Source organism: Eleginops maclovinus, chromosome 15 (assembly GCF_036324505.1).
Source record: "Eleginops maclovinus isolate JMC-PN-2008 ecotype Puerto Natales chromosome 15, JC_Emac_rtc_rv5, whole genome shotgun sequence".
Lineage (NCBI taxonomy): Eukaryota > Metazoa > Chordata > Actinopteri > Perciformes > Eleginopidae > Eleginops > Eleginops maclovinus.
The window spans coordinates 1270506-1284403 of NC_086363.1; the positions used below are offsets into that span (position 1 = coordinate 1270506).

A 13898-nucleotide genomic window follows, 5' to 3' on the forward strand; every position below is an offset into this window, starting at 1 on the left:
AGTCAACGAGATGATGCTCCCCACAGGATGAACCACACTGAGGTTGGTAAACCCCTGAGTACTCAGATCCTGTTCTTGAGTAAAAGTAGAAGTACTCAGATCCTGTACTTGAGTAAAAGTAGAAGTACTCTGATCTTGTTCTTGAGTAAAGTAGAAGTACTCAGATCTTGTTCTTGAGTAAAGTAGAAGTACTCAGATCTTGTACTTGAGTAAAGTTGAAGTACTCAGGACTTGTACTTGAGTAAAGTAGAAGTACTCAGATCCTGTACTTGAGTAAAGTAGAAGTACTCAGGTCTTGTACTTGAGTAAAGTAGAAGTACTCAGATCCTGTACTTGAGTAAAGTAGAAGTACTCAGATCTTGTACTTGAGTAAAGTAGAAGTACTCAGGTCTTGTACTTGAGTAAAGTAGAAGTACTCAGGTCTTGTACTTGAGTAAAGTAGAAGTACCAGAGTGTAGGAATACTCTGTCACAGTGAAAGTATTCTAAATGTTCCTCCAGTGAAAGTAGAAAGTACTCTCCTCTAAATGTACTTAAAGTAGCGACAGTAAAAGTAGTCATTGTCTGATTGGTCCATTTCTGAATAATATCTCTGATATGTTTTATAATGATTGATCATTAAAGTGTTCTCAGAGCTGGTAAAGGTGCAGCTAGTTTGAATGGCTTTGTATACTGCAGGGTAGCTGCTGGATTTACTGCAGGGGAACTACAGTCTGATTTAAGGGAGATCATATTTACCATCATTAATCCTAATCTGACGAGCAACCAAATGTGTTAAATACATGTAGTGGAGTAGAAGTACACCATCTACCTCTTAACTGTAGTGGAGTAGAAGTACACCATCTACCTCTGAACTGTAGTGGAGTAGAAGTACACCATCTACCTCTGAACTGTAGTGGAGTAGAAGTACACCATCTACCTCTTAACTGTAGTGGAGTAGAAGTACACCATCTACCTCTTAACTGTAGTGGAGTAGAAGTACACCATCTACCTCTGAACTGTAGTGGAGTAGAAGTACACCATCTACCTCTGAACTGTAGTGGAGTAGAAGTACACCATTTACCTCTGAATTGTACTGGAGTAGAAGTACACCATCTACCTCTGAACTGTAGTGGAGTAGAAGTACACCATCTACCTCTGAACTGTAGTGGAGTAGAAGTACACCATTTACCTCTGAACTGTAGTGGAGTAGAAGTACACCATCTACCTCTGAACTGTAGTGGAGTAGAAGTACACCATCTACCTCTGAACTGTACTGGAGTAGAAGTACACCATCTACCTCTGAACTGTAGTAGAAGTACACCATCAACCTCTGAACTGTAGTGGAGTAGAAGTACACCATCAACCTCTGAACTGTAGTGGAGTAGAAGTACACCATCAACCTCTGAACTGTAGTGGAGTAAAAGTACACCATCAACCTCTGAACTGTAGTGGAGTAGAAGTACACCATTTACCTCTGAACTGTAGTGGAGTAGAAGTACACCATCAACCTCTGAACTGTAGTGGAGTAGAAGTACACCATTTACCTCTGAACTGTACTGGAGTAGAAGTACACCATGTACCTCTGAACTGTAGTGGAGTAGAAGTACACCATTTACCTCTGAACTGTAGTGGAGTAGAAGTACACCATCAACCTCTGAACTGTAGTGGAGTAGAAGTACACCATTTACCTCTGAACTGTAGTGGAGTAGAAGTACACCATCAACCTCTGAAGTGTAGTGGAATAGAAGTACACCATCAACCTCTGAACTGTAGTGGAGTAGAAGTACACCATCTACCTCTGAACTGTAGTGGAGTAGAAGTACACCATCTACCTCTGAACTGTACTGGAGTAGAAGTACACCATCAACCTCTGAACTGTAGTGGAGTAGAAGTACACCATCTACCTCTGAACTGTAGTGGAGTAGAAGTACACCATGTACCTCTGAACTGTACTGGAGTAGAAGTACACCATCTACCTCTGAACTGTAGTGGAGTAGAAGTACACCATCTACCTCTGAACTGTAGTGGAGTAGAAGTACACCATCTACCTCTGAACTGTAGTGGAGTAGAAGTACACCATCTACCTCTGAACTGTAGTGGAGTAGAAGTACACCATCAACCTCTGAACTGTAGTGGAGTAGAAGTACACCATCTACCTCTGAACTGTAGTGGAGTAGAAGTACACCATCTACCTCTGAACTGTAGTGGAGTAGAAGTACACCATTTACCTCACAGTGGTTACACACAGTGGACAGGCTGTAGTTCCGCCGTATCGCCAGGGGGCGCTGCTCTCCTTCTGCTCCGCTTCTAAAGTATCCGCTCTTCCTCTGGGGGTGAAAGGACACAACCAGCCGACATGACAACACTAAGACCTTTTAACTGCGATGATCTGTTTAAATTCAACAACATGTGAGTGATTCCTCTCCGTTTTTCTCTCCTTTAGTGGTGTATTCATCCACGTGTTGCTGTGTTTATGTCCTGTTGTTGTTGTTGTTGTTGTTGTTTAGCAGCTAGCAGGCTAACATGCTGGGAAACGATGGTGTGTACAACTCCATTCAAATAACCGAGAAGTATTTCTGTAGTTAATGAGGATAATAAAGGGTGATCCATCTGATAGTGGTTAGGTTCTTCTGGAGACATCGGCACATGTTTACACAGTAAGCTCTCTCTTCGCTGAAACGGGTCGTTCTATTTATGATGTTTATTGTCCATATTATTATTTAGAATGAATTATTATAATTTATTTATTGTTTTATTTTATTTCACAAACAATTCAAAGACAAACTCTGGGTTTAAAAATAAATAAATAGCTCTTCTGCTGCTAGATATTTTCATTTTGTATTTCCACTTGATATATTTAGTGTTTTGTTACTATTGCTGATTCATCTCAAACAATTCCCTTTCAGACTCTGGGTTAGACACGTTTTCTTTCTTCTAAGCCAGCATTTGTATTTTTATTTATCATTTTATTGTTATTTCTATTTTCTTAATATTGTTTTTGCTTTTACTATTTTATTTTTATTTATATTATTTTTGTAATAATAATTATTGTTGACTTATTTTATTTCACAAACAATGCACATCCAAACTCCTGAGGAATAATGTATCTTCGTGGTCTTCATTTGGAATGCTCTGATTATCCACATTATTTTAAAATAATAATTAAACATTTATTTTTATTGTCTTGTTTTTTTTATTTACATGTTGATTTGTTTGTTTTTTTCCTTCCTAAAATATATGAACAGGAATAGTAACTTAAGATATGAAACAAATATTAAATATAACTTTACTGTTTCTTTCCAACAGCAACCTGGACCCATTGACCGAAACTGTATCCTTCATTTAATTTCTCCTCTAACTTCTTATCATGTCATATATTTAAAGAAGCTCTGATAATGTGACGTACCTCTGTAGTTCTCTTAACCTCTGACCTGCAGTATGGGATCCCCTTCTACCTGCAGTACCTGGCTCACTGGCCCGAGTACTTCATCGTAGCCGAGGCTCCTGGAGGGGAACTCATGGGCTACAGTAAGTTGGTCTATAATCAATAACCTGTCCTTTACCCAAGAGAAACATACCGCTTCCTAGTTTTCATTTAAGCGGCTTATTCTTTATTCTAACGTATAATATTCTCAAATGTCCTGTGATGTTCAGATCTTTGTCTGCCTGTGCTCATATTGTCAAGGCAATAAGCAGAATGTTTAGTCTGCATAGTAACAGACCGTCAATTTATGCTGTTTGTTTGTATTAAAAAGCTGCACCTTGGGACAACAACCCCTTGATTCTGTCTGTAAATCCAGGATTCTACAAAGCTCTTCTGAGATCGGAGTCTATGAGAACACCAAGGGCAGTGTGATTCATATATGAATGTGCAAAGACTCTTGATATTTAGCCCAGGGGCCTCCCGTTTAACTCTTTTTATAGTAATTAAATTGATGTGACGTGATCTGGACAGATGTCAGTTAGAAATGCATATTGGAAGTGCCTTCAAAATAAAATGGAAGTGCCTTCAAAATAAAATGGAAGTGCCCTCAAAATAAAGTAGTTCTATCTATAATGAAATGCGGCAAAAATGATGGCCATATATAGACATGCATATCCTCCCTCTCAGTGCATGTTTGACATCAAAGAGAGACTTAAATTGACTCATCAATTATCTAAATTAACATGTTTTAAACCCTAGCATCATTCACAGAAATCAATACTTTAGTGAATTTAATTTTAAAGCCTTTACCAAATATTCAAACCAGAATAACCCTGAAGTAAAATCTCTCTGACAAAAACACATGGGTGTTCAGCATCATCTGGTGTTCAGTTGCTGTGTCCTACTTTTTGTCTTTGTCTGCAGTCATGGGGAAGGCGGAGGGATCTGTGGCGCGGGAGGAGTGGCACGGTCACGTCACCGCTCTGTCTGTGGCGCCCGAGTTCAGGAGACTAGGCCTCGCTGCCAAACTCATGGAGATGCTGGAGGAGATCTCCGAGAGGTCAGGACGCTTCACCCTGTCCTGCAGAAGGCTTTATCTGCAGTAGGATTTTCTCGGTGTTAATTATTGGTTTTTTTGGGCCGTTTATTCGCAGGAAGGGCGGGTTCTTCGTGGACCTCTTCGTGCGCGTCTCTAACCAGGTGGCGGTGAACATGTACAAGCGCCTGGGCTACAGCGTGTACCGGACGGTCATTGAGTATTACTCCGCCAGCAACGGGGAGCCGGACGAAGACGCCTACGGTGAGATTTCGCTGCAAAGACAACACAAACTCATCTCCGTTTGATCTGGGCGGACGGTGTTTAAAAAGAAAGACCTCGCCCTTGTTTAAGGACTTTTAACCACAGATTTTCAGTGGATATCTGCCTTGTGGCTTGAAAAACACCAGAGAGAAAGGATGTAAACAAACCCAGACCAAGTTTGATTATTTATCCGTCTTTCCCCCTTTTGTTTTCAGACATGAGGAAGGCTCTGTCCAGAGACACGGAGAAGAAGTCCATCATCCCGCTGCCTCATCCCGTCCGACCGGAGGACATCGAATAACAGACGGTGGCTCTCTGGCGCTGCTGATTAATCACACGCTGGTTACATAGAATCACAGCTTCACTGTACATATTTAAAAATGCTTCCACTTGTTTGAAGTCAGAGAGCCACACGTTTTAATTCCCACAGGACAGATGATTACTGTAAAGGAACATTTTCTTAAGAAATCACAGAGACGGGTTGAAAATACGTTTGTATAATGCAGAAAACATGGACATACAATAAAGGTTGCTCATGAGCTGGTTCTTGTTTTGGTAAAAAAAAAAACCTACAAAATCTACTCCTGATCTTCATCCCCACTCTTGCTCTCTTCCTTCTTCTTCTTCTTCTTCTTTCCATCCTCCTCTTCCTCACTGCTGCTGTTGCTCTCGCTGCTGCTGCTGCTGCTGCTTTCATCGTCATCATCCCGATCATCGCGCTTCTTCTCCTGCTTGGTTTCAGTCTTTCTGTCGTTGTCAGGCTGTTTCTCAGGAGGACCTGCATCTTCATCGGAGGAAGAAGACGATGAGGAGTCAGCCCCTTTGGGGGATCTTTCTGGGCTTTTGTCTTCCATTTTTTCTGGAGATCTTTCCGGGCTTTTGTCTTCAATTTCTTCTGTGGATTTTTCTGGGCTTTCCTCTCCATTCTCGTCCTCGTTCTCCTCCTCCTCTTCCTCCACCTCCACCTGCTGCCTCTTCCACATCTTGGCCATGGCGAGCAGTTTGAGGTTGGGCTGGTTGGCGGCGTCTTCGGGGAAGATGTAGTCGTAGTACTCCTCCCAGCCTGCATCCGACTGAAAGCACAGCAACAACACATTCAGATAAATTCCTCTAACTCTGCAACTCATCCTCTTCATCATATATGCATTGGATCCGTCAGGGCAGAGCTTAAATGTCTTGTGTAGTCAATCCAACAATCCAAAAACATTTAGTTTACAAATGATTCAAACAGAGAAAGGCAGACAGTCCTTTAGAGAAGCTGCAACCAGAGGAGTCTTTCATTTGTAACTCGAAAACAATTAATTGATAAGAGAGGAATCTAATATTTTGTGCAGTTTTCTAAAGTCTAATGGACTTTATTTATTTACCATAAAGTCTGTTTACTCCCCAGGACTTTATTTTATACATTTTGGTATGAAAACTAAATACACAATCTTTGGGACGAATATTACATTTCCATTTCTTTTATATAAATTGGAAAATAATTAAATCAAATATTTATAAATAATAATAAAAGAATCATTTCTTTATAAATTGATATGAACACACCTGTACATGTTTCAAGGTAAAACCAACATAAAGGATTCTAAGAATAAAAAGAAAAGAGCTACACCTCTGCTAGAGATGTTCAATAAGACATAATAAATATGAAGCCAGTTCTTACCCCGTCCTCGGCCATCAGCTTCCTCCTCTTCTTCACCTTCTCCGGCAGCAGCTTCCCTACCCTCTCCATGGAGCTGTCGGACCCAAACTCCTTCTCGAAGTCCATCCAGGACTCGAGCAGCATGAGCCGCTCCTCCTTCTCCTCGCAACTCCTCATGCCCTTGTTGGCCTCCTCGAAGATCTGCCGGCACTTCTGCAGCCGCTCCGGCCCGTCGATGGACAGCTCGAACTTAGCGAAGCTGATCCAGACCTGCAGGAGATTCAACAGTTTAGGATTTAGAGGCAAAAGATAAAGTGTAGGTGAGGGCAATGCACATCTCAGGCTCCTCCAACAGCTGATATACTGAAGAAATGATGGATAGGGAAGTTAAAAGGGTAGCAAAATAATGCAGAAGTGCAAGAAAACGCAGGACTTAGTAAGTAAATGTGAACTGAAGTACTGTAGGTTGGAATAAAATACTGCTTGGATGATGAGAAGTCAAAATATCATCATCTCACAGTAAATAGTTTGTTGGATTTTGTAAGAAAATCTGTGTAGATTTAAATATTTCTGGGAATAAAAAGCATATTTCCAGATATTTAACGAGCACCAAACAAAGGAGGTCTAATTGTATCTGCACTTTGCATAAGAGGCTGCATGTTGGCCATTTTTTATGCATGTTGTCACTGTACACAAGCCTTTTGTAGAGCCCGATGGAGGATGATCTAAAATGACTGAGAAATCCATAAAAAAGATAGAAATAAAGAAATATTTTTGACGCAAAAGTCCAAATATAACGTGTTTCGGTTATTGTATGAATAATAAAAGAGTTTAGTCAAAAAGCAGTGATTGAGCTGCAGAAAGGTTGTTACAGCTCACAGGAGCACAGTCCTCACCTTGACGTGCTGAGTGCGCTGCAGCAGCCTCTTGTAAAGGTTCCTCGTGTTTCCAAACTCCTCCTGCTCGATCTCAAAGTCAATGTAGGACTTCCACAGCACCTGGAAACGCAACAGACAGATGTTTATACCCCAGAAATAAATAAAACCCTGTTAGTATGCATGAGGTAATCTGCAGCGTCTACCTCCGGCATGTCGAGCCTCGGCTGTCCGATGGCGAGCTCGAAGATGGCTCGGGCTCGCTCCACGTCCCCGAGGATGGTCTCCAGCTCGGAGAACTTGATCCAGGTGGTGCAGTTCTCGGGCGTGAACTCCAGGTATTTCTCGTACAGCTTCCTGCAGCGGTCGAACTCCCTCAGCTGCAACTCCAGCTCGATGTAGCCCTTCAGCAGCTTGTTCTTCGGGCATTTACCGATCGCTGTGCCCTGGAGGAGAGAAGCACAGATGGTGGGAAATCACAGAGGACTCAGACTGAGATCATCTGCAGGAAGTCCTGTTTTAGTGTTAAAAAGGAAGGCATTTGCTTCCTAATGTTGTGTTTTGCTTGACTTAATTTTAATCCTCCTTTATTTGTATGCACTGTAACAAAATATCTCGTCTTCTTATACTTTATTCTCACTGTTTTCATCTTCATTTCCTCTAAGAAGTCCTGTTTTTGTGTTCTAGTGTCCGCGTTTCCTTCTTAATGTTAAGATTTTACTCGACTTAATTTGGAAACTCATGACTTTTTAAGCATAATAATAAAACGTCTGATCTTTTTATACTTTACCCTCATTGATTTCATCTTCATGTCAGCAGCAGAAAATCATTTTTTTGCCTTGAAGTTCTAAAAAGTCAAACGTTTGTTTAGATATTTTGTAAAACAGTGACTTTTGTCTTCCCATGTTCATTTCATTCTTCTTTATGCTGTTTTATAGCGCGACAGTGGCCTTTTGTATTTATTGTGGTATATTTTCATAAACCAAATGAATCTAATGCTATTTAATATCAACTCTGTATTTTCAGAAACGTAACATCTTGTCGCAGACCATAATAAACATTTGAGTCATGTTATTTCTACTTCTATCTTAATGGCAGAAATATATTCTTAATAAGTGATGAGTTGTGTTGAATCTTACCATGACCTTTCTGGCTCCCTGCAGGTTCTTCTGTCGGATCTCAAACTGAGCGTAGAGCAGCCAGATCTTAGCGAACGTGAACTGAAATAAAAACATGTACCATCACTCATCATTCTTTGTGTTTTAACTACAGAGACACTAGCATTGTGCTCATAGGAAGAGAAACCGAGAATTAAATAAATTACCTTTTTATGTGGGATGAGGTCCAGACTGGCCTGGTACACCTGCCTCGTTCTCTCAGGATCCTGATTTAAAAACAGAATACACATGTCTTCAACAGATTAACACACCCCAGGTTATTTTAATTAAAATCTTAATCAACTAAATAAGCTGACTGGTTGAAAGACAATAAGAGAGAAAGCCAGTTCATTTAAATGTTTTGGCTTTTTAACTTAACAAAAAATGAAATAAACCTCTTACTTTAATTTCCTACGTTTGATTAATTGCTATTTTATCTTTACTTAGACATTTCATTTGAACTTCCTTTATATATATTATTTTGGATTCTTTACATCACGTTTCTGTGTTTATTTTCACATTTTTATATTTATTTCTATGCATCATGAAACCTAACTTCCCTGGTGGTAAGTATTCTGATTAATCATGAACTGATAAAGAACAGCCTGTGACCCCACCTTGACCTCCAGCTCCTCATACAGGGCGTAGTTGATCCACAGGTAGATGTAGCGCTTCCAGTGCCTCTTCTCCTGGATGGGGGGGATGTTGGCGATGGCTCTTTCGTAGACCTCCCTCACCGTGTCGGGGTCGGCGTCGTTCTCCACCAGCCGCAGGTAATCGAACCAGGCGTCGTAGTTGTGAGGGTTCGCCTGAGAGAGACAGGAAGACGGCAGTGAGGACAGTAGGTCACGCTTTACATCACAAGGACTGAGCAGGAAGATAGATGTGAGGATGAAATGACAACTGGAGGATTAAGATGTTTACCTTGACTTCCTCCTCGTACTGGAACCTGCGTTTGCTGACGATGACGTCCTCGATCCCTCTCCGGTCTCCAAACTTCTTCTCGAACATGGTGTAGAACTTGAAGAGCTCCTGCGCCTGCTGCTTAGGGATCCTGTCCAGGGCATACTTATAGATCACCCTCACACGCTCAAACTGTAAGAAAAAAAGGGAGATTTAATTCATTTATCAGGTTTATAAAGAAGGAATCTCAGCACGAAACACAATCTGAAAGTCAGTGTCAAAATCTAAACACAAGGATATGTGAATAACTCTGCAGCAAAACAACACCTTAATACCACAACAGGAGATACTGTGTGCCCTTATGTGATGATTTATGAGCATAAAAGAGGGAGTGAATATTGAGGACTTGCATTAAAGCTCATTCAAACACACCTGTCTCCTTTGTAGTTCATGCAGACATTATTAAAGTGTATCATTAAGCTTTAAAGCAGTGGGTCTCAACCATTTTGGTCTCTTATATCCCTTGAGCTGTTCTCCATTCACAGCCAGAACCCCTTCACTCAACTGTGATTCGCCTACATTTATCTTGTATTAAATTCTATGTAATTGTATTCAACCAAACTGCTCCTTACACGAAAATCCCTTGCATAATTCACCTCTAATACAAATGCATTTAAACTTGACATTTACACTAAAAATGAGAATATTAAGGCTCACTTCTAGCAGCTCCAACATCTTTTATTAAGAGCTTTTAAGAAGAGACTTGAGCTTGCTTGTCTTTCAAAAAAATTGTGGAAATAAATTGCAATCCTTATCTCGCTACATACCCCCTGCAATCCCCTCAAGTACCCATAGGGGCCCCGGTACCCCTGCTTTTTAAAGGACGCCACAAAACCACACCGCCTGATCCTGTAATTCACAAACCTCTTTCTGCGTCTCCTCGAACTTCGCGAAGGCCACGAACAGGTGCTCGTTCACGTAATCCTCCCCGAAGAAGTCCACCGCCCTCTCGTACACCTTCCTGCTGTGAGCGATGTAGCCGTGCTTCTCCTCAAAGCGGGCGTACTTTATCCAGTTCTTCACCTCGGGGTGAACGAGGACGAGTGCAGAGGAGTCAAGGAGCTTTGACACCACAGACGGGGAGCATTTTAAAGGGCAAAAACACCAACGATTATGAGGTGATGTGAGGATTCACTGCTTTCCTCTGATTTATTTCACCGTTCATTAAATATCTTCTGGTATTCAACTGCTGATCAGAGAAAACAAGATGTCTTTAGGATTTAATATTGAGTTCTGGAGGATGGTGATTGATATTTTTCACTCATTACTTTTCTTGAGATGAAGTGTTTAACCTGGGAAAATGTTTCTATCACATAAAAAAACCCTAATGAGAACAAACTCAAATTTGATTTAAACTCCCGGCTGAGGAGCATAGCTGAACTTTCTATATTCTTTAAAGGGACGGCCGTTATGGGTGTCGTTGTGAATGTTTAATTGTCACTTCCACCTGTACAGTCCTTATTGAACCCTCTGGATTTAATTTAGAGTAAAAACCTCTTCCTCTCAGTGGATTAATATTCAGAGTATAATACCGTCTTCCTTAATTTATACAAATCCATTTCGACACCTTTTAAAAACAAACATTTCTAACTTGTTTTCTTTCTAATTATTGAGTTGTAAGGGTTGATCAATACTATGAAATAGTTTCCAATCATCCAACTAATAAAAAAGTTCTTTACAAGAGTCAAAACAAATCAAAACTAAAAGGCAAAAACCTAATAAAATGATAAGAAATCCTATATGCTTTTTGTTTCTGTAGATAATAAAGATTAAATAATGCAATAATTGTGCTTCGTTGGCTTCTTCCACACTGATTGCCCATATATGAGCCTCTTAATTGTGGGAATTGTAGTATTTTATCTTCTATAACCGACTACAAAATCCAAAGCTAGTTAGGGATATTTTTCAAACCTTTTGCGTGAAACACAAACCCTCTGTACCACATGAAACACCAGTAAAGGATATATCTCTCATAGATGCTGCGGGCTTTGTCCACTTCCTTGTAACGCAGCTCGAAGTTGATGTAGGAGTGCCAGGCCTGCTCATCGGGCTCCCACTCCATCCAGCGCTCGAACGCCTGCCGGCAGCCCGCCACATTCCCCAGCATCTCCTCCATGTAGGTGTACTTGTACCTGTTACCGGGGAAAGAAGGACACAGCAATAAAGCACCGGTAGGTATTTTAGATAGCTTTGTACAGAGAGCAAAAGACACTTTACAGTCACATACATGAAGCAAGCTTTGTGGAGTTTCAAACGAACATTCTAAAAGAAGTGTTTATTATTCTGGATTTTCAAATACAAACAATCCGTTCTTTAACTGCCTTTGATGTAATATTAAAATCACAACCTTTTTCCAACTCCATTGGACCGTAGAGGTGGCAATACAGTGATCTTTTTCATTTCTAAATGTTTTTAAATCATTTAGGAGGTGTGGATAATAAATAATACATTTCCAGGTATTCTCAAATTCTCATCTGTTTGATCACATATTATTTTGGCTTACATAATCATGTAGTGAAAATCCGATGTCGTTATGTCGTACTTACCAGAACTGGTTGACTCGGGGGAGGATGGTGATGGCTCGGTCCCAGATGTTTCGGGCATGGTTCACCTGTCTGCTCTTCATCTCCATCTCGGCGTACTTCAGCCACAGCGTAATGTTTCGATGGTCGACGTCCAGCGCTCGCTCGTAGATGGAACGAGCCCTGGAACCAGAGGAGGAGGAAGCGGCGGTGAGGGAAACATATACAGCACGGGTTTGTGTTTCACAGTTAAGCGCAAATGGTAAAATACCTCTGGACCTCCTTCAGGCTTTCCTCCCATTGTGCGTATTTGATCCAGTTACTGATGACCGTTCGGTTCTTTCTGATGTTGTCCTCAAACCCCTGAGAAAAAAGTAAGACAATGGTTCGTCACAGTTGTCTTTCTAATGAGTTTTTGAGCCAAAAAAAGGCTTAGTAAAATCACACGATCTCACACTTCTGAATTGGAGAATCTAATACGTCTCGGTCAGATGTCAGCACTCACCTTCCTCTTCCTGAGTTTGTAATCGTTCAGCTCCTCTTCATCTGTGATCTTCTGTTTCGGTGGCGGCGGCAGAAGTTCGAGCTCCCTCTCTTTGGCTTCTCTCAGCAGCTGCTCAGCTGTGATCTGAACCTCAGCGGGAGCTTTGTTCTTCACCTGAAACACAACAAGATGTTATTATTACACATGATGTTTCAGCAGTCGGGGGTATAATGTCTTTAATACCAGCTCTGAGAACACTTTAATGATCAATAATTATAAAACATATCAGAGATATTATTCTGAAATGGACCAATCAAACAATGACTACTTTTACTGTCGCTACTTTAAGTACATTTAGATGAGAGTACTTTCTACTTTCACTGGAGGAACATTTAGAATACTTTTACTGTGACAGAGTATTCCTACACTCTGGTACTTCTACTTTACTCAAGTACAAGATCCGAGTACTTCTACTTTACTCAAGTACAAGATCTGAGTACTTCTACTTCACTCAAGTACAAGATCTGAGTACTTCTACTTTACTCAAGAACAAGATCTGAGTACTTCTACTTTTACCGAGTACAAGATCCGAGTACTTCTACTTTTACTCAAATACAAGATCTGAGTACTTCTACATAAGTACACAATTTGAGTACTTCTTCCACCTTAGTTCACAGTAAAACACATGAAACCCAAACAAAACGCAGCATGTCGGACAAACTAGTACACCAACTTAGATATGAAAGTTAGCTAATACTTTACGGTTAATGCAGTTTCCAGCAAGCTAGCATCAACGTTACCACTCTCAAACAACAATGTAATGTGTATTTGTCTTCTAAATTATATAAACAGACAATTTGTGGTCTTCCTCTAACGATTTGCTCAATTCAACTTTAGCATTTTGTTAGCATTAGCTTAGCTCAGCCAGGAGCTCATGGCTGTTTTATTTGTTGTTTTGTTTCCTTACCTTCGCCACCTTCGGGATCCGCTGCTTGCCTGCCGCGGTTGAAGCCATTTTTGTTGGCAGGTTAAACCCCAAAAAACAACCAGAATTCAGTTAAAAAGCTCCGAAAACAACAAAACTTCAAACTGGAAACAAACGTTTTGCTCACATCAGGCGCGAGCCGCCATGACAGTGCCCAGAATGCCTCACGGGTTGCATTCGCGTGTTGTTATAATAATCGGTAGAAAGGACTTCCTGACTAGGAACATTTAAATTCACGTCAACAACGTGTGGAAAAGTTTGTTCCACGAAATCCCATTTGATATCATAATAACCCATACGCCAAGCAATGGCAAACAAACATAGATGTTGGGTTGATGGTAAGAAACGTTGTATTAATTTGTGTATTGCATTGTTTTAAAGTTGTTATTTAACATGATATTATTTCAAATATGTTAGTAAGTTGTTGTACAATTACCGCTGCTTGCATTCGACCTTAGGTAGCCTAGTTTAGTAAGAAACGTTATGTTTTGTTGTATTATCCTTTACCTTGATTAAAAAAACTGGAGTAAAGCTTTACTTTAGTGGTTTGTGGGTTTTTAATCTA

General features: G+C 40.5%; 2 protein-coding genes across 2 annotated transcripts; one reads left to right on the top strand and one right to left on the bottom strand.

The window, feature by feature from the left end:
- The first annotated feature begins 2262 nt into the window (after nucleotides 1–2262).
- naa20 (N-alpha-acetyltransferase 20, NatB catalytic subunit) lies at nucleotides 2263–5244 on the top strand. The gene is made up of 6 exons (XM_063902263.1): nucleotides 2263–2390; nucleotides 3288–3312; nucleotides 3419–3509; nucleotides 4330–4465; nucleotides 4560–4705; nucleotides 4921–5244. The coding sequence occupies exons 1-6, from the start codon at nucleotides 2338–2340 to the stop codon at nucleotides 5004–5006; spliced, it is 537 nt and encodes a 178-aa protein (XP_063758333.1). The 5' UTR covers nucleotides 2263–2337; the 3' UTR covers nucleotides 5007–5244.
- Nucleotides 5096–13494, bottom strand: crnkl1 (crooked neck pre-mRNA splicing factor 1). Its single transcript, XM_063902262.1, has 14 exons — nucleotides 13316–13494; nucleotides 12370–12522; nucleotides 12136–12227; nucleotides 11889–12047; nucleotides 11308–11474; nucleotides 10207–10385; nucleotides 9304–9474; nucleotides 8997–9188; nucleotides 8547–8606; nucleotides 8362–8442; nucleotides 7429–7668; nucleotides 7244–7345; nucleotides 6369–6617; nucleotides 5096–5778 (listed from the first exon to the last, which is right to left on the bottom strand). The coding sequence occupies exons 1-14, from the start codon at nucleotides 13361–13363 to the stop codon at nucleotides 5284–5286; spliced, it is 2388 nt and encodes a 795-aa protein (XP_063758332.1). The 5' UTR covers nucleotides 13364–13494; the 3' UTR covers nucleotides 5096–5283.
- Nucleotides 13495–13898: the final 404 nt, after the last annotated feature.